This window comes from Anabrus simplex, chromosome 8 (genome assembly GCF_040414725.1).
Source record: "Anabrus simplex isolate iqAnaSimp1 chromosome 8, ASM4041472v1, whole genome shotgun sequence".
Classification (NCBI taxonomy): domain Eukaryota; kingdom Metazoa; phylum Arthropoda; class Insecta; order Orthoptera; family Tettigoniidae; genus Anabrus; species Anabrus simplex.
Window position 1 is genome coordinate 90,842,548 of NC_090272.1, and position 24,314 is coordinate 90,866,861.

Consider the following 24,314-nt stretch of genomic DNA (forward strand, 5'->3'; position numbering starts at 1 on the left):
AAGAAATGAGTGATCAGTTTATTTTCGTGGTATTTACTGTCTGCAGTAATATAATTGTGGTGAAATATTCGACTTATTCATTCAACATTGAAGGACTGGATGATAATGTTGATGATCTTCATGATATTTTAAACATAGAAGACATATACCATTTAGGGGTTATGGAGGCTAGACATCTTCGTAAAGTAAAACACTTTTAAAGAGAGGAAATGATAATGAATAACTATAAAAGAAATTATGGTTGGGTGAATTTTTGTGTAAAAATGTGTTACTGCTTAATAGACTTTTTGTTTTTTTGTTTTTGTTATTTTGCTTTACATCGCACTGACACGGATAGGTCTTATGGCGACGATGAGGGAGGAAGGGGCTAGGAGTGGGAAGGAAGCGGCCGTGGCCTTAAGGTACAGCCCCAGCATTTGCCTGGTGTGAAAATGGGAAACCTCGGAAAACCATCTTCAGGGCTGCCGACAGTGGGGTTCGATAATAGACTTTTGAAATTACGAGTTTATTATACATTATCTGTCTCTACAAAGATCTTTTTCAAATTTGAGTATAAAAAGGGACATATTCCTTGACATAAAAAATGGTATAACTGAAAACCGTACGTAATACGATTTCCATACTTTGTAGTTGAATACGCAGATATGCTGTATGTATGTATGTTAAGTCCTCAGCCCGAAGGCTGGTTGGATCCTCAACAGCTCCGCCATCAGCTGTCATAGATGGCCTAGACATCACTGAAGAGGCGTACCAGGAAAATGAAGAGTGAGGTAGTTTCCCGTTGCTTTCCTCACTGAGCCAGATGTTGCTATTACATATCAGTCTGCCAAGCCCACTGAAATGCATGCAACAACCAACCCTATGAGCAATATTTTCACACCATTCATAGCAGGGACTGGCTGCAGAAGGAATGGCATTACTAGCATCACTCATACCTCAGTCACTTTCATTTTGTCAAAGCCAAGGATAAAGCTGAGACATATCAATGAAAGTAACAAGATTGCTCTAGCCCATACCAGAAGACATAGTGCACTGTAAACACTAGGTCCTGCCAGCAAAGGCATAGATATGCTGTATGATGTATAAATGTCTAATAGAAACTTTTTTGATCAAACCTTTCTTTTAGCTACAAAATGGTTTTTCCTTTCTACTGAAAAGTACAGATTTTGGAATATGTACCCTTTTCAACACACCGATTCAATTACAATTGCTTATGTTTTCCGTACTATCCCAGTCAGATGTTCTTGATCTTTTCTTAAGCTTTTCCATTTCTTTCGTGGCGTTCATTACACAAGCAAGCTGAAGAAATGTTGATATCAATATAAGCCATTTTCCAGCTGTCTCACTTTGTGTTGCCACTGCCTTTTCAATATGCTGTGCTACTGGGCGACTTTCCGGAAAGTTTTGCTCGTGGATAACAAGCAGAAGCGATCATAAAGGCGGTGAACGTGCAAAATACATCAGTGAACTGCAGGAAGAGATTCCTACGACTTGGAACGTGTGTATACGTGCTGTATAGTAATACATTGTGTATACCACCTTTATTAGTAAGAAAAATATAAAACGTGTATACAGGGTTTATTCATTGTATACCTGTACAAGTGTTAAACAACTGTATAAGGACTTTTTATTAGTAAGACGGTTACTGGACAGTAACACGGCCGGTGGTGGATAATTCTATTCGTGCAATGTAAACACTTGAAATAGACACACCGGCGAAAACTGATGTTAGTTTTGCGATACAGTAAAACCTCGTTAATGTGAAGTCTTTGTAATACAGAAATCGGACTTCCAATTATGTGATTTCAAATTAACAGCCATCTGTAATTCAGAAATGCCAACCCTCACCAGTTTTGCGGATTCTGCTTTTCCACATATTGCCTGCTATGTGATATTGTGGCGTTCCTTAAAATGCTGAATACAAAAGAATTATGATTTCACTCTATTTTCAACTATGAAACACACTATAGACACACCAAAGTGAGTGAAAGTGTGGAAAGCTACCCCTGCATGTTCTGGAAGACGCGTTCTATCGTGATGCGGAGAAATTTTCCATTTGAATTACTCTGTAAAATACGGTACTATTTAAAAAAATGTAAAGCCAGTTTAGAATTAAAAGTCTGAATTGTTTTCCGTTTAAATATGATATATGGGAATGGTTTTTTTTTCCATCTACGGTTGCCCAAAGCATAACTGTACACTCAGCATCGAAAACTAGGTGAACCAGGAGTGTGTTGGCAACCTTGACGCAAATAACACCCACACCCCAATTTCGTGCCTCAAATTTTTTTTAAAAATATGCGGGGATTATTCGCGTAAATACGGTATTTTTAATGTCACAGAACTAGTAAATAATTTTGCACGAACCTGTAAATAATGTTATAACGTGTCTACTGTACCTGACCCTTAGTAAGAGCAGCAGATTTATAGACAGCAGGAATATTTTCATGATGGATTGTTGTATTGTAGAGACATGTGGAACAGATATTGTCGGCAAATTTTCAATGGGTTCTCGTCAATATTATGATGCCAATTTTAATTTAATGGTTATTAAACATGCGGAAATGAAGAATAATTGTGAAGCCGCAAGAAAGTACGGCATAACTAAAGCCAATGTTTGGCGTTAGCGTGAAGACAAAGATAGTCTAAAAATGCATGCTGTACAGGAAAGGTATTCAGTGGCCCGCAACAAGGACGCTTTAAAGAAGTCGAACATGAAATTGTGAAGTTATGTGCATGAAAAGTGCAGTCAGAATGGCCATAACACGAGATGCGATACAAAATGCGGGTTCGCGAAGAGGAATTCCCTGAACTTTCAAAGGCAGTATGAGATACCTCTAATGAAAATGATTTGAAATATGTTATAAATAAAATTATGATTTCACAAAGCACTTTTTAAGCCTGTAACATTAGTATCAGCAGGATAGAAGCATGAAATGTGTATTCCACACTTCCAGCTTGCTGACAATCGCTAACAGAGCTTTGAAGTGACTTGCCAGACAAGTATTACAGACCATATGTTCTCTTTGTGTTCAGGGATTCCTCTCAAGTCCTCTTCCTTTTCACATGAATTAAAAACTGAGTAGCTTATCCTAATCGTCCTTACTTATAACTAAAATACTGAATGTCATGAAATTCCACCCAGCCATCTTCCTGTGCTGCTGTAACAGACAAAAGTTAATCTGAACTTGACATTGCCCTATGAATATAGAAGGGCTTATAGGCTGTGATTAAACTCAGTTAGTAGCTTCTGTTATTTCTCTGATGTCAATAGTGGACTCCACTTAATAAACCATGCCCATTTTCTGGCAAAATGTTGGGAGCTACAAGTCCAAATTAATTACAGTCTACAAATCCTGAATTTCTTTCTATATTCATTGAGATGTCAGCTGTTACATTTCTTGCCTTCTTTGTCTCAAAACCAAGTATATGAGGAATTTTCAAAAAGTACCTTCCTGTTGCTCACTCTAGATGTCATCAGACCAACATTTTCTTGATCCTCTGTAAAGACCACGAGGGAATTAGACAGGCAGTGGCTGAGAAGTTTGCTGGAGCACATACACAAAAAAAGGGGTGGGAGAGCAGAAACAATGAATCTTGGAGTCTCTACAAACAGGAGAAGAGGGCAAGAGATAGAGGAATGTAGGGTACCCACCTAAACATGACTAACTCTAAAACTTGTTCAGACACATGAGCAGAATGTTGCGCAGCTTCTGTCTCAATTGTACGTCCCCTTCACAGAAGATGTGCGTTGAGGAGTCTTCCACTTGGATCAGCGTATCCTCATTGGGCTGTAAACAATAAGTTGATGTTGAAGAGGCATTCATCTATTCCAATATCTCAAGTTAGATACAAGGAGAGTAAAAATATCTTCTACGGTTCTCAACTCATACCTGCGATCTTCTCATTAAGAAAAAAAAAAAAACGGCCACATTCTCAAACCCCACTGCATCGCCAACAAGTCTTTCCCTATGCAAACTTCATCCAACATCATTTACCAGCTTCTATGTACACTGCCCAGCTTTATAACAACAATATAGCCAAATGAATAAGCGACCACCACAATATTTGGATCTTTCTGTCGAGCTCTAAGAAACCTACATTTGATGACTGCTCCATAGGGAAAGTCCTTAAACATTTACTCCTATCTTCCCATCATCTTGCCCTCAAGATGGACCTCAATCAGTGCTCAGATGTAGGAAAGCACACAGCCTTAACATTGTCTCACCTACCTGGCTCCTACCCTTTACCTCTACTTGTCAACAATAACCACCACCATTCTTATTCTATCCTCCGTCCGACTTGTTGGCTGAATGGTCAGTGTACTGGCTTTCAGTTCAGAGGGTCCCGGGTTCGATTCCTGGCCGGGTCGGGGATTTTAACCTCCACTGGTTAATTCCAATGGCCCGGGGGCTGGGTGTTTGTGCTGTCCCCAACATCCCTGCAACTCACACACCACACATAACACTATCCTCCATCACAATAACACGCAGTTACCTACACATGGCAGATGCCGCCCACCCTTATCAGAGGGTCTGCCTTACAAGGGCTGCACATGGCTAGAAATAGCCATTACAAGTGATTATTTTCATTTTGATCATATTGAAATCAATTATGAAATGTTAAACAATTAAACAATAAATTAATTGTTTAACATTGAACAATATTATTATTATTATTATTATTATTATTATTATTATTATTATTATTATTATTATTATTATTATTATTATTATTATTATTATTATATCCTCCATTAATGAAGGCTACAGCCAAATCTTCTGGACCCATGATTTTCTTTTATATCGTCACTGCAGCAGCGAAAACCGCTACGTGATAATATTTTTTGGAAAAATACTGACCAGCAGCATGTTATCAAGAGCAAGAATTCCTTGACAGTATTCACACAATATTAAACCTTAGATGACAGAACTTTAGCGGCCAAAGTTCCAAGCTGAAATATTTCACATAATGCTTTTTGCAGGTGCAACAACGATATGTATCTGTCTTATACAGTAATTCGCTGCTTTCTATCTCTTTAATATACGTGTATGTATTTCACTCCTGTCAGCTTACTTTCCCAAGTATATAACAACAGAAAGAGTGTAATAGTAATGGAAAATATTTATATACTAAGTACCTAAGGAGTAGCACAGGGCCAGACACTATCATGCAACTACTTTGATGGGTTTCATATATGCTACATGCCAGAATGTCATCCTGCGAGAGTGAAACAAGAACACTTTTACACTAACAATAATAATTCATGGCTTTCAAACAAGATCAGTAAAACATGACATATATTTGGACTGTTTGCATACTACAGTTGGCATCAGGAAGGGCATCTGGCTTCCAAAGCATGCCATTTAATTTCATCTCACCTCATCCCTAACCCGTATCAGGAAAACAGGACTAAGAGGTAGTGACACGCATACTTATAATTCATGCCAATTAAAACATCGCAGTCATATGATCTTATTTTGAATATTCTACACTGTCTTACCTGTAGCAATATTACAAGAGTTCCAAAATTCATCTGGAGCTTGAGATGTATTTATTTTTACTATTTAACAAATGACTACAGAATTATATAAGTATCATCATCATCATCATCATCATCATCATCATCATCATCATTTCTTCGCTCCAGCAAGCCAGGTGCGACTGTGTACGAGCCTCCTCCAGTTTGTGCTATCCATCCACAGATGCTGCTCATACATGCAACACCAGTTCGCATCTCTAATTTCAAGGTCCTTCATTATCTGTTTTTCCCAAACATCATGAGGTCTTCCTCTTGGTCTCTTCCCAGGAACATTGTGGTCAAAGTATGTTTGAGGAGTCCTGTGAGGGTTCATTCTTTTCATCTGACCATACCATTGCAATCCCTTCACTTCTAGAGTCTCCAGCAAGTTTCTTTCCAATCCAAGCTGTTGTCGGATATCCACATTCCTTATTTTATCCATTTTTGTTTTTTGTAGACAAGAACAGAGAAACTTCATTTCTGTTGCCTGAAGACAACTCTTTGTTGGTCCAGTAAGTGTTGCTGCTTCCAGGCTATACGTCAGTATAGGTACTAGATATATTTTGTACAAGCTGATCTTGGAAACTAACGGAAATGTTTCATCCCAAAAGTATTTGACATACAGCGTGATAGAATTTGGAAGCTTTCTGTATTCTGCTACTAATCTCTTGATGTACGGTGTTGTCTGATGACAGAACACTACCTAAATACTGGAAGTTGTCTACAATATCCATCCCCTCATCTCCAATTCTTAGATGAACAGTTGGAGAGTTTCTATTCATCACCAAGCCAACTGTCTTCGTTTTGCTGATTTTGAAACCAAAGGTTGTAAAAGCTTCATGCCAGAGATCTAGTCTAGTTTGTACTTCTGCTTCTGTCTCACCCCATACCATTACATCATCAGCAAAAACCAGGGCATTAATTGTTGGATCCTTTCTCTTAACGGCTTTTAAAACTTCATTCAGTACGATTATGAAGAGAAGTGGTGAAAGACAACTTCCTTGCTGGACTCCACTCTTCCTTTCAAACCAACCTGACCTTCCATCCTGGACCTGGACACAATACTTGGTTTCACCATATAATCGTTGAACTCGTGCTATGATGTCTTCGGGCACTTTCTTATGTCTCAAACATTCCCATATATGCCTGCGTGGTACATGGTCATACGCTTTCTCGATGTCGAGAAAAACAGTTATAAGTGTTTTACCTTACTCCCAATACTTCTCATAGAGCATTCTGGTTGCAAAAATGAGGTCTATAGTTGATCTATGAGGTCTAAATCCATGTTGTTCCTCCTCAAGTGTAGGTTCAACATATTTTCTAATCCTGCTCTCAAAGATGGATTCGTAGATTTTGAGGCCATGTGACAGCAGAGTTATACCTCTGTAGTTGGTACATTTCTTTCTATCACCTTTTTTCAACAATGGGATGATGACTCCTTGCTTCCAGTCATTGGGTATTACATTCTCTTTTCAGATTCTATCACCTTTTTTCAACAATGGGATGATGACTCCTTGCTTCCAGTCATTGGGTATTACATTCTCTTTCCAGATTCTATTTAGCCTAGTACCCTGTACATCCACTGTTGTCCTACCTCTCCTAGTGCTTTGATCATCTTAACACTTAATTCATCTGATCCAGTTGATGTGTTGTTTTTCAGCTTAGATATTGCTGTCTCTACTTCCAACCATGTCAGATTAGTGGTATTTGTGCTGCCAAAATCATAAGGTTCGTCGTCTAATGGGGTGACATTTTCATAACAGTTCAGCAAAGTTTCAAAGCGCCTTTGGAACTCCTGTAATATTTTAGTCTTATCCCTAGTCACCTCACCATTAGGAAGTTCTTCAGATTGGATAGATTCATTTTGAGTTCTTCTATTCTTAACAATACTGTATAACAGTTTTTTATTTCCATCCTGTGTTATTTTGGTAGTCAGATCTTTCTTGCATTTCTGCTTTTCAGCTACAACCAACTGTTTGACATGTAATTTTTCCTTTCTGTAAAGTGACAGCTTCTCCTCTATTTCATGTTGATCTCCCTTCGTTCTTGCTTGATATAAGGATCATCTTGCACGGTTTCTTTCATTGATAGCCTTTTTAATATCATCATTCCACCAGGCAGTTTCTTTAGGTTTTCTTATTTGACTCTGTCATCCACATACTTTTTCTGCTGTACCAACCACAACCTTCTTTAGAGTATCCCATTCTTCACCTACCAATTTCAGTTCTTCTCTTGGCAACAACCTGCGGACACCTTCCATGAATTCTTCCTTTACACTTGGCTTGGTTAGTCGCCAAGTTTTTATTTTTGGGACTCTTTTGTTACAGACTTTGTGAGGTCTTTTCTCTGCAATAACTGCAACCAACAGTCTATGGTCTCCACCAAGGTCTTCACTTGGAATGACCTTAACATCATTGACATTTTTCCATACATTTTGATCTATCAGAATATAATCTATTACTGTACCTATTTTATCATCCCAGCTATATCTTGTGATTTCATGGGAGTCTCTTTTCTTGAACTAAGTGTTACTCACTATCAGGTTGTTTCTCATGCATAGCATATATTCTTCATTTCTGTTTCCCATTCCATGAGGGCCCAGTATGGATTCATATCCTGTTTGTTGTGAGCCAACTTGTGAATTAAAATCACCCATTACAATTAGATTGTCATACTCAGTGTGTTCTTCCAAGTTATTAAGGAAGTTGGCCTTTTCCTCTTTTGAGCATCCTACCCGTGGAGCATAGACTTGGATCACATTGTACATTTTCCCTCCTAAGTTCACAGATAACTTAATTATCCTTTCACTACCAAACTCAACTTCACTACAAGCATCTATGTCTGTATGTATTAAAAATCCTACTCAATTCTTAGACTCTGCTTCATTTCCAGACCAGTAGAGACTATAGTCCAATCTGATATTCATTTTCCCAGTTTTCTTCCACTTTGTTTCACTCAGGCCCATGATCAGAAGTTTCCTCCTTTCCATGAGGTCGACCAGCTCTTCAGTTTTGTTTGTCAATGTCAGGATATTTAATGTTCCCACTCTGATACTTTGTCTGCGTTTGGTTTGGGTAGCTGGTGTAACATCGGGCTGTAAACCGTCATTCGCACCAAACTGATGTCGTCGTCGTGAATTCCTACATCCGAGGCTCGTATTATTCTTGAAAGCAACTTCTTCAGTAATCCCTCTGTTGACCTGCTGAGCCTAACACAGATGGAGATTTTCCTTCAGGGTTTTCTCCCTTAGCCTTTGGTGTCCAGTCACCTCAACCTACAAGGCAGCAGGTTGTACTCATATTAATCCCTGAATACAGGGCTACCTCTTCCGCCATCTCCACCGTAGCGAAGTCCACCTTCTCCGCTGTAGAAGTCGTTGAAGTCTTCACTCGTAACCCTGAGCTGGGACCCTTGCCAGATGTTACACACCGGGTCAGTGTGCTCTGGGACTCACACAGGCAGGGCCGCCACTCCCTGGCAGGGCTGCCTCCGAAAAGGGTCCCTACCTGCTACCTACAAGTATATAAGTAATGATAATAAAAGTGAATAAATATAAAACATTTTGTTATGTCATGGTCTAGCTGAAATCTATTCAGAGAAAAAACTTCCAGCACAGAAATACACTGTGTTATTTTTCATTTTAATCTCTTTGGGCTGCAGCCTGCCAACTTGTCAACATTCAGCTTCATCACAATAACAAAGTTATGTCCTATCAACTGTGGGCTCCGTGGTCAAATGTTCAGGCAAAGTAGCTACGATGATGTTCCAGTGTGCTGTCTGATGAATTTATATAAAAATAACTACATGTAGGTGCAATAAAATGAAAGGGATAATACAAAAGCGATACATAGTGGTGATAGACAGCTGTGATTGGTTTCAATTCTTACTATTCCTATATCACATTGGTCACCGATTCATGAGCTAAATAATAATTTAAATACCTTTATGAGAACATTAGGACTTAAGATATGAATGAAATTTACTGTGAAAGTTGGCAGTGCGGTTAAGGTTGCACAGCTGTGAGTTTGCTTTCGGGAGATAGTGGGTTTGAATCCAACCATCGGCAGCCCTTCAGATGGTTTTCCGTGGGTTCCCATTTTCATACCAGGAAAATGCTGGGGCTGTATCTTAATTAAGGCCAAATCCGCTACCTTCTCAATCCCACCTCTTTCCCATCCTTCTGATGTCGAAAATCTTTGATGTGTTAGTCTGACATTAAGCAAGTACCAAAAAAGGGGGAAAAAATTAAATACAAAAATATTCTATTTTAAATTGTGTTTATGAGTCGTGTGAATAACAAGAATGTGGTAGCAGTGAATAATATAATTTAGTGTTGAATATGAGTGTTGCTAAATCGAGACTTGAACTCACCAAATGAATGATGTATCCTGATGCAGCAGACTCCACTTTGGCATCTGTTATCCCCTCCTGCGTGATTTTTAAAATGAACTCGTCAATGTCCAGCCCTCCCCAAGTGTAACTGGAAGGCTTCTTATTTAAAACTTCATCCAGGATTCGGGTTCTTTTCTTGCTCACAACAGGCTTTTCTGTTTCATCAATCAACTATAACAGGGAACAGTTTATCTTACTCTCAATGATGTGCACAGACAAGTAAAAGGATTAGATTTAAACAAAGCAATTTAGTCAAATACAGGAGCAGATACACTCGATCATTGACAATAATTTGCAATAAAAGCAAACCCTGTACTTGCTAAATCTTGCATTACCAGGCTACATTTAAAAAAATAAAATCGGGATGAGTTACAACACAAACTTGTTACTTCGTTTAATATGTTTTTCATGTTGAACTTAGAAGTCCTCTTCAAAACTTAGAACTTCATGGAGAAACCAGGACTATTCCCCAGGAGGTGGATTCCCAATCAGTTGTTTACCTTGACTTTTCTTAAATTATTTCAAAGAAGTTGGATATTTATTGAACATCTTCCTTAGTAAATTATTCCAACCCCTAATTCCTCTTCCCTTAAAGGAATATTCGACCCAAATTTGTCCTCTTGAATTTGAAATTTACCTCTCCTACTTTTAAACTCTTCATTCAAGCTTATTTGTCTACTTATGTCATACCACCCCATCCCTCTAACAATATTTCGGAACATACTGCTCAATGAAGCAGCTTGTCTCCTTAGTTCCAAGTCTTCCCAGTTCAAAATATACATTTTGCAACATCATGCAGCATTTTTTTGATCTTTTATAATACTCAAATCAAGTAATCCTGGTGTGGGTCCCATACACTGGAACTATCAGTCTTATCAGAGATTCACATGGCGACTCCTTTACCTCCTCACTAGAACCCCCAAATATCCTGATGAATATATGAAGAGATCTCAAACATTTATTTACTTCAGAGGTGTTCACAATTCGTCCCATGGGCACACAACAACATATAAATGTGCCGATGAGTGGGCGAGTGATCAGCATGTAATGTAAAACAAAAGCTGAAGGTTTCCGCCTATTCAATACTATTTAATGTATGATGAAACTAATTTCGGTCTTGCTAGAGACCCATCATCAGTCAAAAACAATTTAGTTAAGGCAAGACATGAATTATAGAAAAAAATTAGGAAGCAAGCATGTGTTGTTGATATTCAGTGCAAGACAAGTAAAAATATGGATGTTAAGCTCTCATCACGATCACACGTTTATTGCAGTGAGGAACACCGGAAATGGATCGACGTGCTTCCAGTAATGCAACAGATCATCAACTCCAATGTCCACTAGTCCACTGGAAATATCCCAGTACTTCTAATCATGGACGTACACCAGACCGTCCATGGGATACCATTCTATCTACTTCATCGGATGCTGTAATCACCCAAGAAGACAGAGTGGTGAAAGCCCTAGGAAAATTGAGACATGCTGCCAACCTCAGGGGAAGAAGGAACCGAAACTGCAACTTCCGACAACCCTTGCAAGTGGGAGATAAAGTATTGATACTCAAACCTGTGATTTCCCATCCGGAATTGCATATCTATGCTAAATTCTGTCATCTATTCATTGGTCCTTACAGGATAGCTAAATCTTTAAACAATGGCACCTACAAGGTTAACAAATTACACGACAGCTCTGAAGGCATTTACAATGCCTCCAATCTTAAAAAAATACTTTGAGAAGGAAGGATTAAAAAAAAAAATCCTCATAGTATTTTCTTTTTCCCTGAGGAGGAGGGATATGTACCAGGAACGCATGGTATATGCCCTATTTCTTAAGAGTGATGTCATATAATCATCACGTGTGCCGAGAACTCCAAGCTCGATATGTTTACATCTACCAGGACGAGTGAGCATGCAAACAGCTGTGAGTGACGTAGATGTAGAAGAGTTGTAGAGTAACCTGCCCAACTCACCAACTTGCCTCGTGACATGGATACACCTGGAACAATGAGTCACACATTCAAGAACTTTCGATTTAGCGATTTAGAAAACTTCTTTAATAATGGTCGTATCATCTTGGGAGATACGCCATTCTGTAGCCAATTACAACGTCTCCATTATCAATTCTCAAGAAAATCCACTTTTAAATAATCATGTTATCTGATGATGTGTATGCCTTGAACATATAAACGGCGAGGCTACCCAGCAGTAGACAAGCATTCTTCGACAAGGGCGCTGCATGGCCAGACCCTCTGTTATTCTGTACATCAACAGTAGAGTCAAGTAACAACGTAGTAATTATCAAGCGCGATGTGTAAGATCTCCCGCCGAGAACTCGGTGTAATTCTCAAACTATGCAACTTAATTTTTCTTCGGTCAGAAACCAAGTGAAGTGTTTCACTTATTCTACTGCTATGCAAGTGTTAGAACATTATTTCAGTAACTGTGATATTTTAAAGGTGTTTAAAATATTTTATCGTGATAACACAAGTGTTTTCCTATTTCTTGCAATTCAACACTTATGTGCTTCTTACCTGATGATAAATTTTGAGTACAATAAACTGTGCCAATCGCACTGTTAAAAGTGAGCGACGTAATCTGATAATCCAATCTAGTGTTAGTCTTAACTGGATTCAAATTGATTTCTGCTCATTCTTGTACAAAATTACTTTTAACTATTCTTCAGTGATTTTGTTATTTTACAAGACTCACTGTGCTAAGAGTGACTGACAAGTTATTATTTATTTCATCGCTATTAGCAGTGTCTAACGGATAACCTCTTAAATAGCCATTTTTGTGTCAAGTGCGACAATATTATTATTTGTTGTGGAAAGTAACCACAGACAGTGCTCTACAAGTGAAAGATATTTAATTTCATCATTTTCAGTGCTAAATAACCATGAACTGTGTTCCATCAATTCGTTTCTTAAATCAATGCTATCCCCACTTTCAACTTTTGAAGTAACATTCAATAATTTCTATCTGCAAGTGTCAAGTGAAGTTTTGGCATATTTCAAACTACGTGTTGTGCACCTACATCAATTAAAGTAAGTTTTTGGTGTCAAGTGATTCTGAACGTGTCGGGGGGCTGTACGACTGTGGAAACTCGTATAAAATTAAACCACGAGTGATTACCCTGCATCAAGATCGCCACAGACCTTCGAGAAATTTGAGACTTTCAGGTATGAGGTATGGGTTCGATTCCATGGTGGCGAGCGGACTTGGGAGTAAGAATACAATTCCGTGGTGATGAGAGGATCCTGGAGTACGAGTCCAATTCCATGGTAACGAGAGGACCCGGGAGTTCGAGTTTGCCTGGAGAACCATTCGGGAAGACGAATACCCCTAGCTCTTTCTGCCTAGGAAACACCTTGAGAACTTTCATCCATGCTCCTTTAAATAATTAGTTAGTTCGGGGTATCTTTTACTGGTACAATATCAAGTAAATAATATTACATCAGTCTTGTGTTTTTTAAAAAACTAGTTTCAGCCACTTAGAGGTCATCTTCAGTCAAAATAAAATTAAACAGATTATGTGATAACTAAAACATATGTATATAAGACAAAGACAATGTTGCAGGAATAATAAATTATAACATTAAAATACATATAAAATAAAAATTATGGTTGTGATCTTCTTGTCATAATATGATGTCTTTAAGTACAGTTAGGAGCTCAGGCAATGAAGTAAAACTGGAAATGAAAACCAGAATTAGGAATAAATAAACAAACAGAAAAATTTATAAAGGAGATAAATATTATTTATGAGACTCACCTCTATAGTGAAATGTACAGTATATATAAAATCTGATGCGGAGCACAGGTACGAGGCTGGAGGAAGCAGGCAGGTCATGGAAACAAGCAGTGACCTGTTGTAGGAAGCAGGCAATGGAAACAAAGGAGATATATTCTACTGAAAAGGTGGACCCTCTTGTCAACTTATTTATATAGGTTCTGAGGGACAGTAAGTTGGGACAGAGACCAGAGTGGATTGAAATCGCCAGACACAGCTCAACCTACAAGGTATATTGGACCCAGCGGACATCTCTGATGGTAGTGATGGGGTGCTGACCCTGTGTGTGTGTGTGTGTGTGTATATATGTGTGTGTTTGTGTGTGTGAGAGTGAGAGAGATAGAGAGATAGAGAGAGAGAGAGATAGATAGAGAGAGAGAGAGAGAGAGAGTCAATCGATGGCAGGAAGTGGATTGCCCAACTGATAATCCCAAGGAGTATGAGGAAAGACGTTGGTGACCAAGTTACATGCCAGCACCAATGCCACCATCTGGGAGCTAACAAGACTCTAGTCCACATCCGACAGTGCTGCTATAGGGTGCGCCTACGGAATGACATTGAGAGGATGTGCCACCTGTGCTGCGAGCCAAGGCCAGTGTACTGGGAGCAGCGGCCTGTTGAAGTAGTAAAATGTCAGCGAGCACCTTTCAAAAGGACAGTCAATGATATTGCAGGGCCATTTCCCAAATCTGATGCTAGAAATCACTATCTACTCCCGGCCATGGACTATTTCACCAAATGGCCAGAGGTCTATGCTATCCCCATCCAAGCGACATAGACAGTAGGTGAAGTCTTGGTGAAGAACTTCTCCTGCCACTACTGAGAGAACAGCACTGCGACGAGGTCAGGAACTTTAATAAGTCAAGGCTGATGCAAGAGGTTCTACATCGTCTGGGAGTTTGGATGACCTGTATGGCATTTCTCCATCCACAGTCAGATGGTGCGATGGAGCGTTTTGTAAAGACCATTGAGGAGCAGGTAACATACATGGTCTCAGCGCATCAGAGGAACTCTGATGAGATGGTCCCATTTTTACTTATGGTCTAACGAGACAACGGGCATGACATGGAGTTTGGGAGGGAGCTATGCCTGCCATACGACCTGATGTTTGGATCAGCAGCAGATCAGGAACAGCCAGCCACGGACTACGCATAGGATTTGGTGAACTGGCTTAACGACATCCACGACTATGCCAAACATCTGAAGGTAGCCAGCAGCAGGATCAAGACATGCCATGACCTGCTGGCAAACTCTGCAGGCTTCCAAAAAGGTGCCCAGGTTTGACTGTAAAGATCTCCATGGACGAGTGGAAAATCACTGAAGTTTCAGTCGCCATGGTAGGGCCCATACACTGTCGTCACCAGAATCAACAACATTGTCTATAGTGTCCAGTGGTTTCCCTGAGGAAAGAAGATGGTTTCCCTGAGGAAAGAAGATGATTGCCCATTTGAATCATATACTGCCGTATTGTGGAGATGAGTAGCCTTAAGGGGACGATGTTACAGGATGTCCACCATTTTGTTTTGAAGCAGAAGAGATGAGTTAGTCCACCAGTCATTTACAGGCTTCCAATAGCATAAAAATTTCATTTAAAAGCATTTTCTCTTTCGTTTTAATTTTATTTTTCCAAATAAAATTAGAAACACGTGTTAATGATTAATGTGGATGTACTTAAAATGGATAAGCATGAACAAGTGAAGTAATTCTTCTCAGACAGATTCTTGTGGAAGTGGCTCCATGTCACTCAAGATTGTGCATAACGATGTTCAGCAACATACGAAATACACATAATGTCCATCTATTGCATTTCCATGCAGCGGAGTACTTGGCTTCCATTTGATCAGAAGTGTTGACTCCACCTTTTGTCGCACTGTAATCTAACATGATACGAGGTATCTTTTTCGGTTGTCTACTGAAGCAGAATCACGCACGGGGGAAAGCATTGTAACAGCTTTGTTTTTCTTAGGGACATGCGACAGCATTATGATCTCAAACTGAAACCCGAAAATACCAAACCTACGACTGAACAATCCTTATTAGGCAGACATTGTGGTGGAATTTCTTTTTTTTTTCTTCTTCAGTGTCTCAAGAGTAGCTATTTTATCTTCTAAGAGGCTTAGCACAAGATCAGATGATGTGTACCAATTGCTTACTCTCTTCCTTCTTCTTCATTCCCTTTTCCAGATTCTCTCTAGGTAGGGTAGTGTACCAAAGCCCTCCACCTTACTCAATATTTCCATCATTCCTCTTCTAGTACTTTACTGCTATCGACTCCTCTATTTGCAATATAGTCAACAACAGAGCTCCTCCATCTCATTCTAGGCTGTCCCCTAGGCCTCTTTCCAGTCTCTGTATCCATGAATGTTCTCTTTGGTATTCTCTCTCCTGGCATTCTCATCATGTGACCAAACCATTTTAGAATTGCTATATCACTCTCTTCTTGAAGCTTACACACTCCCACGTTTCTCCTTATTTCCTATTCTATCTCGTCTTGTCTTTCCCTGTATACTCTTGAAGAATCTAATTTCAGCTGCTTGTACCTTACTTTGGTTCTGCTTAGTCAACGTCCAGGCTGCAGAAGTATAGGTCAGTATAGGTTTACAATAGGATGAGTATAAAACCTTCTTGCACTTCATTGGCACATCTTTGTTCCATACAATGTCACTCACACACTGGTAGAAACTTGCAGACTGCTGTATTCTTAATTAAATTTTTCCATCCAAATTTCCATCTTGTGACATCATGCTGCCCAAACATTTAAAATTGTTCCCTACTTCAAGAGGCGCATTTCCTATTTTTATCACTCTAGATTTTCTGTTACCTCTCGCCATGACCAAAGTCTTGCTTTTCTCAGTATTAATCTTCATTCCAAAATTTCTTATCTTCTAATTTCATAAATAAACTTGGGTCTGTACTTCCTCTTCATTATCTCCCCAAACTACAATGTCATCAGCAAAGAGCATAGACTTTATGATTTGTAATCTGTATAAAAGAAATAAACTGAAAGTGATCAGAGTAGAGGGGAACGAAAGAAAAGAAATTCACCAAGGAATGTAGTCTGTCTCCTCTACTCTTTAGTGTACACTATATATAGAGCAGGCAATGAAGAAAATAGACGAGGAATGTAAAAAAGGAGTCACTGTTTTGGGAGAGAATTAAAACTCTCACATTTGCTGATGATCATATCTGAATCAGTAGATTTAGAACGAACATATGTTGGAGTGGATACAGATTTGAAAACTGAGTAAAAAATGAAAATAAAAACAAATCAACAGCTCCGAAGAGATGGATGTAGAATATCTGGGATTCATGAGAAGAGTGCTTATCTATTCAGAGATGGTAGTGTATGAAGATGTGGAGATTGTTGTTGTTCTCCTTTTGCGTTTTAATGTTTGCCCATGTCTTCTCTTTCTATTGTTTCCTCTTCCCACACTGACCTGTCAATGTATTTGTTCATCAAATTGTGTGTTCCTATCTTTATATGACTTGATCTGACATTTGTTTGTTCCTTTCTAATTCTTACATCATCCTGTTGGGATCCTCTTCTCCTTTTGTGTTTCTCCTGTGTTAATTTTTAACCATTTATTTGAATTTTCTCTTTTCCTGATATTATCCTGCTTTTTTCTTGTTCCACACTTCCCCTCTCAATACTGAAGGTCTGTCAAGATGGTCCATCAATGAGTGTCTATATTTGCCCTCGTGATGAAGCTGGAAAGCCAAAATGAGCTCATCGAGGACTGAGAAGAGATGGATAAGGAGAGATCCTATCTATATGAAGATAGCAGTGTAATGAATGTGGAGACTGTCCTTTTGCAATTTCATGTGTGTGCTTGTCTTCTCTTTCTGTTGCTCCCTCTTCCTACACTGACCTGTCATAGTGTTGCCCTATTATGTGTTCCTACCTTTATACGACTTTGAATCCATAACAAATCAATCACTTCAAGGTTGAATGTTACAAGAACTTGCATAGCTACACACCACTGTTTCAATTATTTACTAAGACATTTTAAGATACTTTTATTTTAGGATAGTTTTTAAGTGGCTTTTCATGAACACATCTTTTACATCAAGAGGTGCCAAAAAGTGACAATGAAGAGAAAAAAATCGACTCTGATTTCAATCTTTTATTTAGTTAAGGAGCAGTTGTTTACAAGATTGTGTTTTACCTATTTTGCTTGTGTTTTGTGTATATTTTAACTATCATCAAAGATCATGGCTGAAGATGTTTTCCATGGAAAAAGAAACATGTATCAAAAAGAAAGAAAAAAAGAAAAAAAAAATATATTGTAATCTAAGAAAATCATCAGATTTTAAAGTGGTGAAAAGGTGGAACTTCCCAAATGCTCAAGTTTGAATTTGTTAAATACACAGTTAAAAAAAATTAGGGGAACATGTTTTGTAACGTCTGGTATGTGAACGTTAATTTGGTAGGGTTCCAATGGTCGAACAGCATACCTCGAGACCTTAGCTACTCAGGGTATGTCAAATCGACGTTATACTCCATCTGTAGGCAGAGCCATGCATTAAACTGTCAGGTGACCCCTCAAAACAAAGTGAATGGCGGTGCGTACGTGTGTCGTGAGGTACATAGACTATTGCGGTCATTTGAGCACTTTGTACGTAAACCAGCACATCCCATGAGACATCTTAACGAGGTTCACGTCGCAAGGGCTGTCACTTTGATCCGGGAAGGATGGACTTTTCATCATGTTGCTGTGGATCTCAATGTCTCTCCATCAGTTATTCACCGCTCGTGGAATCACTACAATGAGACAGGCCAGTTCACAAGGAAGGTTGGACAAGATCGTGGACGCATGACAACCCCACAGGATGACTGATATCTGACCATCTGTGCGTTGCCGCATCATTCAGCAACTGCCAGAGAACTGCAATAAGACCTCAGGAGGGACACTGGAGTCACGGTGTCTGACCAGACAGTAAGGAACCGTTTAAGAGAAGTGTCCTTATGACCCAGGCGTCCTGTTCGAGTGCCCCTTTTAACGTAGCAATATCGTGCAGCTCGCCTTCTGTTTGCCCGTACCCACGTCAACTGGCAACTTCGCCAATGGAGACCTGTGTTGTTCACAGACAAGTCCAGATTTCCCGACACAGTGTGATGCATGTCAACCTGTATGGAGACGCCATGATGAGCAGTACATGCCAAATGTTGTCCAGGAAGGTGAACGATTCGGACAAGGTTCTGTGATGGTGTGGTGTGGCATCAGTATTGATGGCTGTACGAATCTTGTTGTCGTCCGTGGTAATCTTACCACTGTGGGGCACATCGAGCAGATACTGCTACAGCATGTGCTGGTTGCTGTTTATGGCGTTGGCCCTGAATTCGTACTCATACACGACAAGGCCAGGGCTCATATAGGGCACATCACCGGAGCTGTCTTACGAGAACTGGACATTTACGAGATGGAATGACCAGCAGTGAGTCCCGACCTTAATCCCATTGAGCATGTATGGGATAGGCTTGACAGAAGTTTTCATGGACGTCCTGTTCCACCACAGACTCTCCAAGACCTCGAACAGGCTCTCACTGAAGAATGGGACCTAATACCGCAACGTGACCTCTGTCGATTTATACAGAGCATGCCACATAGGTGCTAGGCTGTGATAAATGCTCATGAAGGACGTACACTATACTGGAGCTCTCCAACTGTGATAAAAATCCACCCTGGAGGACAGTTCTCACTTTGTTTTCGCCTCTATTTGGACACATCCATTTGTGTTCTTTAGTTGGTAATATACCTGGGTGTGAAGTATTGTTTTGTGGAGCATGGCATACGTTCAAAAACATGTTCCCCTAATTTTTTTGAACTGTGTATAAAAACTCCACCATTTATTGCTTGTAATCCAGAATGAAAGTAATGGAATGTAGTAGAGTAAGGTAGAAGAACTTAGGAAATGAAATATTTAAGGAAGTAGAGGAATTTTGCTAACAGGGAAGTAAAATAACCAGTGATGGAAGATGCAATCATCATCATCGTCATCATCATAGGTTGTTCTGCCATTTCTTTTTCTAATGCTGTCTAATAAATGGTATCGTCTCCTTCCCCTTCCTCGTTTTCCTTTTATCATCCCTTCAATTGCTACTCGTAGTACAGTGTTGCGTCTTAGATTATGCCCTATCCAATTTTTCTCCCTATTTTGGATTACGGTCAGCATGCTCCTCACTTCTCCCACTCTCTTCAGAACTTCCTCATTTGATATTTTATCTTCCCACTTTCGTCCTTCAATTCTTCCCCAAATCAACATTCCAAATGCCTCTATTCTCCTCTGTTCTTCCTTCCTTAATGTCCATGTTTCAGTGCCATATTATAGAGCTATACTCCATACGTAACATCTTGCAAGTCTCTTCCTCAGATCTTTCTCTAGTGGGCCACAAAGCAGTTTTTTCTTCTTGTTGAAGCTTTCCTTGGCTAAGACGATTTGAACTTTTATGTCTGTTATAGAGTGAAGGTCTTCAGTCACAATACTTCCAAGATACTTAACTTATTCACCTGTTCAATAATTTCTCCCCCTATCAGGAGATATAATGTAGCTTAGCACTGGCAAAGAAAGTCTTCATGAAAAAGAAATATTTCTTCACAACTGCCAGAGAACTGCAACAAGACCTCAGGAGGGTCAATGGAGTCACGGTGTCTGACCAAACAGTAAGGAACAGGTTAAGAGAAATGTGTAGAAATGTGGAGATGCAGGTGGAGGACATTTTCAACATCTTCTGTGACAAGGTGAGAAATTATTTTACTTTGTTTATGCGTTATTATGTGTGCTTTTTATTTACATGCGATTCATGCAGGCACTCTCCCGGCCCCAATCTCAGCAAGTTGCCGTGTGCTCGCCTGACCTTCAGCTTGCCCATCTACCCACTGCGCTGCGCCGGCCAACTGGCCGGCCCCACTTTGAGTGAAAGATCCTGTATATAAATAGGCTATCTCCTCTTCAATCCTAGATCATCTCTATGGCTTTTAGTGCCAGGCGACCTGTGCATCATGATGAGGATGAAATTATGATGAAGACGACACATACACCCAGCCCTCGTGCCAGCGAAATTAAGAAATGACGGTAAAAAATTCCCGACCCGTCCGGGAATCAAATCCGGGCCCCTGTGACCAAAGGCCAGCACGCTAACCATTTAGCCGTGGAACCGGGCAGTCCCTAATGAGCTTCATTGACAAGGTCCGGTCAATGGCAAATAGGGTTCTTTCTTCACTCCGGTGGCCAGTTTTAAGAGAGACAAAAAACTAGTCCCCATTTCCCAAGCTGGCCAACTACTGTATGTGGCAGGGAGTAAGGTAGACCTAACTGACATTACCAAGGATTAAACCAAGGCGATCAACCATTAGTCCAATGGTTTGAATCATCCTGTCCTCTTGCAACCTGACAGAGATAGATCTGGTGCCTTATGTCACTATATTCAGTCCAAATCCTGTTCTTAACTTGATCCATGCTAAGTGATCCGCAATGCTGCAGTTAAGTTGAATCGATTTGAATGTTGTGCACTCGCTGCTGCTACTAATAATTAATAACTTTGTGTGGCTATTGCTAGACTGTGCAGCCACTGTAAGGCAGACCCTCCAATAAGGGTGGGTGTAATGAACCATTTATGGGGAACTGCGTATTATTGTGTAATAAAATCCTTTTAATATAAGAGTAAGGTAATGCTTCAAATTATCTGAAAAATGGTTTATTGGTATCGTATGTCTTAAGTTCTCCATTTCTTCACACTTGCTTTATAATAAAAGAATACAATTGTTAATATGCTATTCGATACAAATCTGACAATATAAACTCTAAATAAAGGTCATTAAAATCTTGTCAATCCTAGTCTGCATTAGAAAACGCTAATCAAAATAACTGTTTAACTATGATATTGATCTTCTTGCAAGTGTTTATATTCAACTTCATTTATTTTCTTTCTGGTGTAAATCATGGTGCTCATATTAGAGAAATATTAGAACGCACTTACAATTTGTATTTGTACTCAGATAATGTTGATTCTGTGTGAGTTTGAAAAAGCAGTAATATTTAAGAAAATAATATTATGAGGGGAGTTTTACATCTTAAATTATAACATTCTTACTCAAACTAACCCTAGATATTAATTTCATTTTAAAAAATATACAATAGAGGCAGACAATACAAATCACACGGAAATGATCATTTCAGTTCTACTCATCCCATTACGTTATTTCATACCCAAAACAAATGAAGCCAAAACCCACGGCACAACAGGTCCGAAAGGCCATGGCCTACCAAGCGACCGCTGCTCAGCCTGAAGACCTGCAGATTATGAGGTGTCATGTGGTCAGCACGATGAATCCTCTCGGCCGTTATTCTTGGCTTTCTAGACCGGGGCCGCCATTTCACAGTCAGATGGCTCCTCAATTTTAATCAAGCAGGCTGAGTGGATCTCGAATTAGCCCTCGGATCCAGGTAAAAATCTCTGACCTGAGGTAGGCACGTGGACCCTACACCATGGAGCTGGCATTTAATATTCAGAAAATGATAAAAAATGTATCTGACCAATATTGGTATTATAAATTTACACATTCGGAACAAATATTTAAGATTCCCTATGGGAATCAACATCAATATCATCTGATGGCCAAGCAGGCATCAATTTTTGACGATGAGACAGTCTCTTATAGTGCATTGGCACTGCCTGTGGCTACAATTAGCCTACGCAGTGGCCTCCACGGTATGCACTAGCCAGCGTCTTGGTAGGTGTGCTAGGTACCAACTGATGAGCCCAGCCTAGCACACGGGGCGAAACGCTGGCAACCAGGAATGAGTTAGCTGGAAAATTTATAATGTCCAATAACGGACCATTTATATTGGTATTATAACCCACAGAAGTCGACGGAGAGAGCAAGCAGAGAGCTGAACATACCACAGTCGACCGTTTGGAAAATCTTACGGAAATGACTAAAGCAGAAGTCTTACTGCTTACAATTGCTACAAGCCCTGACTCCCGATGACAAAGTCAAACGCCTTGAATTTTCGGCGCGGTTGCAACAGTGTATGGAAGAGGATGAGTTTAGTACAAAACTTGTCTTCAGTGATGAAGCAACATTTTTTGTTAAAGGTGCAGTGAACAGACACAATGTGCGATCTGGGGCGGGGGAAGGGGGGGTAGAGAATCCTCACACTATCATGCAGCAATTCGAAATTTACCAAAAGTTAATGTGATTTCTGTGGTCTCACGGTTTAAAGTGTACGGCCCCTTTTTCTTCTGCAAAAAATTCGTTACAGGACACATTTATCTGGACATGCTGAAAAACTGGCTCATGCCAAAAATGGTGGACAGCGCAGACTTCATCTTCCAACAGGATGGTGCGTCACCCCACTTCCATGGTGATGTTCGTCAATTCTTAAACAGGAGATTGCCAAACGGATGTCATGGCCTCCATGCTCTCCTGACCTAACCCAACACGAATTCTTTGTGTGGAGTTACGTGAAAGACTCTTGTGTTTACACCTCCTCTCCCAACAAGCCTGCCAGAACTGCGAGCTCGCATCAACCATGCTTTCGAATCCATTGATAGGGAGATGCTGCGCCGAGTGTGGGACGAACTTGATGTCTGCAGAATCACTAAAGGGGCACATATCGAACATTTGTAAATGTCAAAAAAACTTTTGAGTTTTTCTATGTGTGTGCAAAGCCATGTGACAATATGTCAAATAATAAAGTTATTGTACAGCTTTGGAATCACTCAAATCATTTGTAATAACACTGTATCTTTTAATATTACCACAGTCTTGATAATATGTATATTTATTGGGTGTGTACAGGATAGTCGGTGAAGGCTCTCAATTTACTAGGGTGGGTGATTTCATATGTGTGAAATAAAAGTTAATGCATGACTTCTATGTCTCCTCATCAAGCTGATCACGCCCACAACATGGTGGTATGCACATGGACAGGTCTTCCCCGTCACACACTTCTGCACAGCCTGCGGTGCGGGGCCTTGGTCAGCACAGCCTTGTCTGAGAATCCAGCACTGAAATGATTAAAGGATAAAGGAACCCAGAAACAATGGACAATAGAATATATGGAGAAGAGTAGAACATACAAAGGACAAATCATAGTGGCAGAGGGAGAAGGACTCTTCAAGAACGTCGGATCTTCAGATCTTGTTTCTGCTTCACACAAAGGAATTAAAGTAAAAGGTTTGGAAGACAAGATGTGCATACCTTCAGTGTGTGCTTGTTATCCTTGACATGAATGCCGCCAGTCAGGGTGGCCAAGGCCACACCAGCTCTCACCTCGCTCGGTACCAGCTGCTCTGCCAGCTCTGGGCTCACGTTTACTCTGGCCTGCTTCCGTTTCAGTGGGAGAGTTATCACCTCATCACGCTTGAACGTTATCGAAGGGCGGTCCTGAAAAATAACAATATTCTATGTTTCCCTCTTCCCAAGTGAAATAAACTTGGGGTGGGGTGCAGGTTTATTCCTTTCCACCACCATGACCTCAATCTCCATCTCAAACTCTCTTTCTATATTTAAATTTCATTTTCAACACTTGTTCACTTCTTCATCTACATCAAAACGCTGGTGATTAAAATACATTGAAAATAATTATTTCTCAAGTTTTTGCAAAA

General features: G+C 39.8%; 1 protein-coding gene across 2 annotated transcripts in view; it reads right to left on the reverse strand.

Annotated features, from left to right (window-relative positions):
• The window catches only part of IntS9 (integrator complex subunit 9), a 157,765-nt gene that overhangs the window by 19,370 nt on the left and 114,081 nt on the right, over window positions 1–24,314 (reverse strand). The window contains exons 11-13 of one of the 2 annotated variants that reach the window (XM_067152914.2): window positions 23,908–24,093; window positions 9,893–10,084; window positions 3,656–3,791 (exon numbers count right to left, since the gene is read on the reverse strand). In XM_067152914.2, coding sequence (XP_067009015.2) covers window positions 3,672–3,791; window positions 9,893–10,084; window positions 23,908–24,093 — 498 coding nt within the window. In that variant the 3' untranslated portion in view covers window positions 3,656–3,671. Of the gene's footprint in view, window positions 1–3,456; window positions 3,792–9,892; window positions 10,085–23,907; window positions 24,094–24,314 lie in introns of those variants that run through there. The other variant, XM_067152913.2, reaches the window with a different exon arrangement.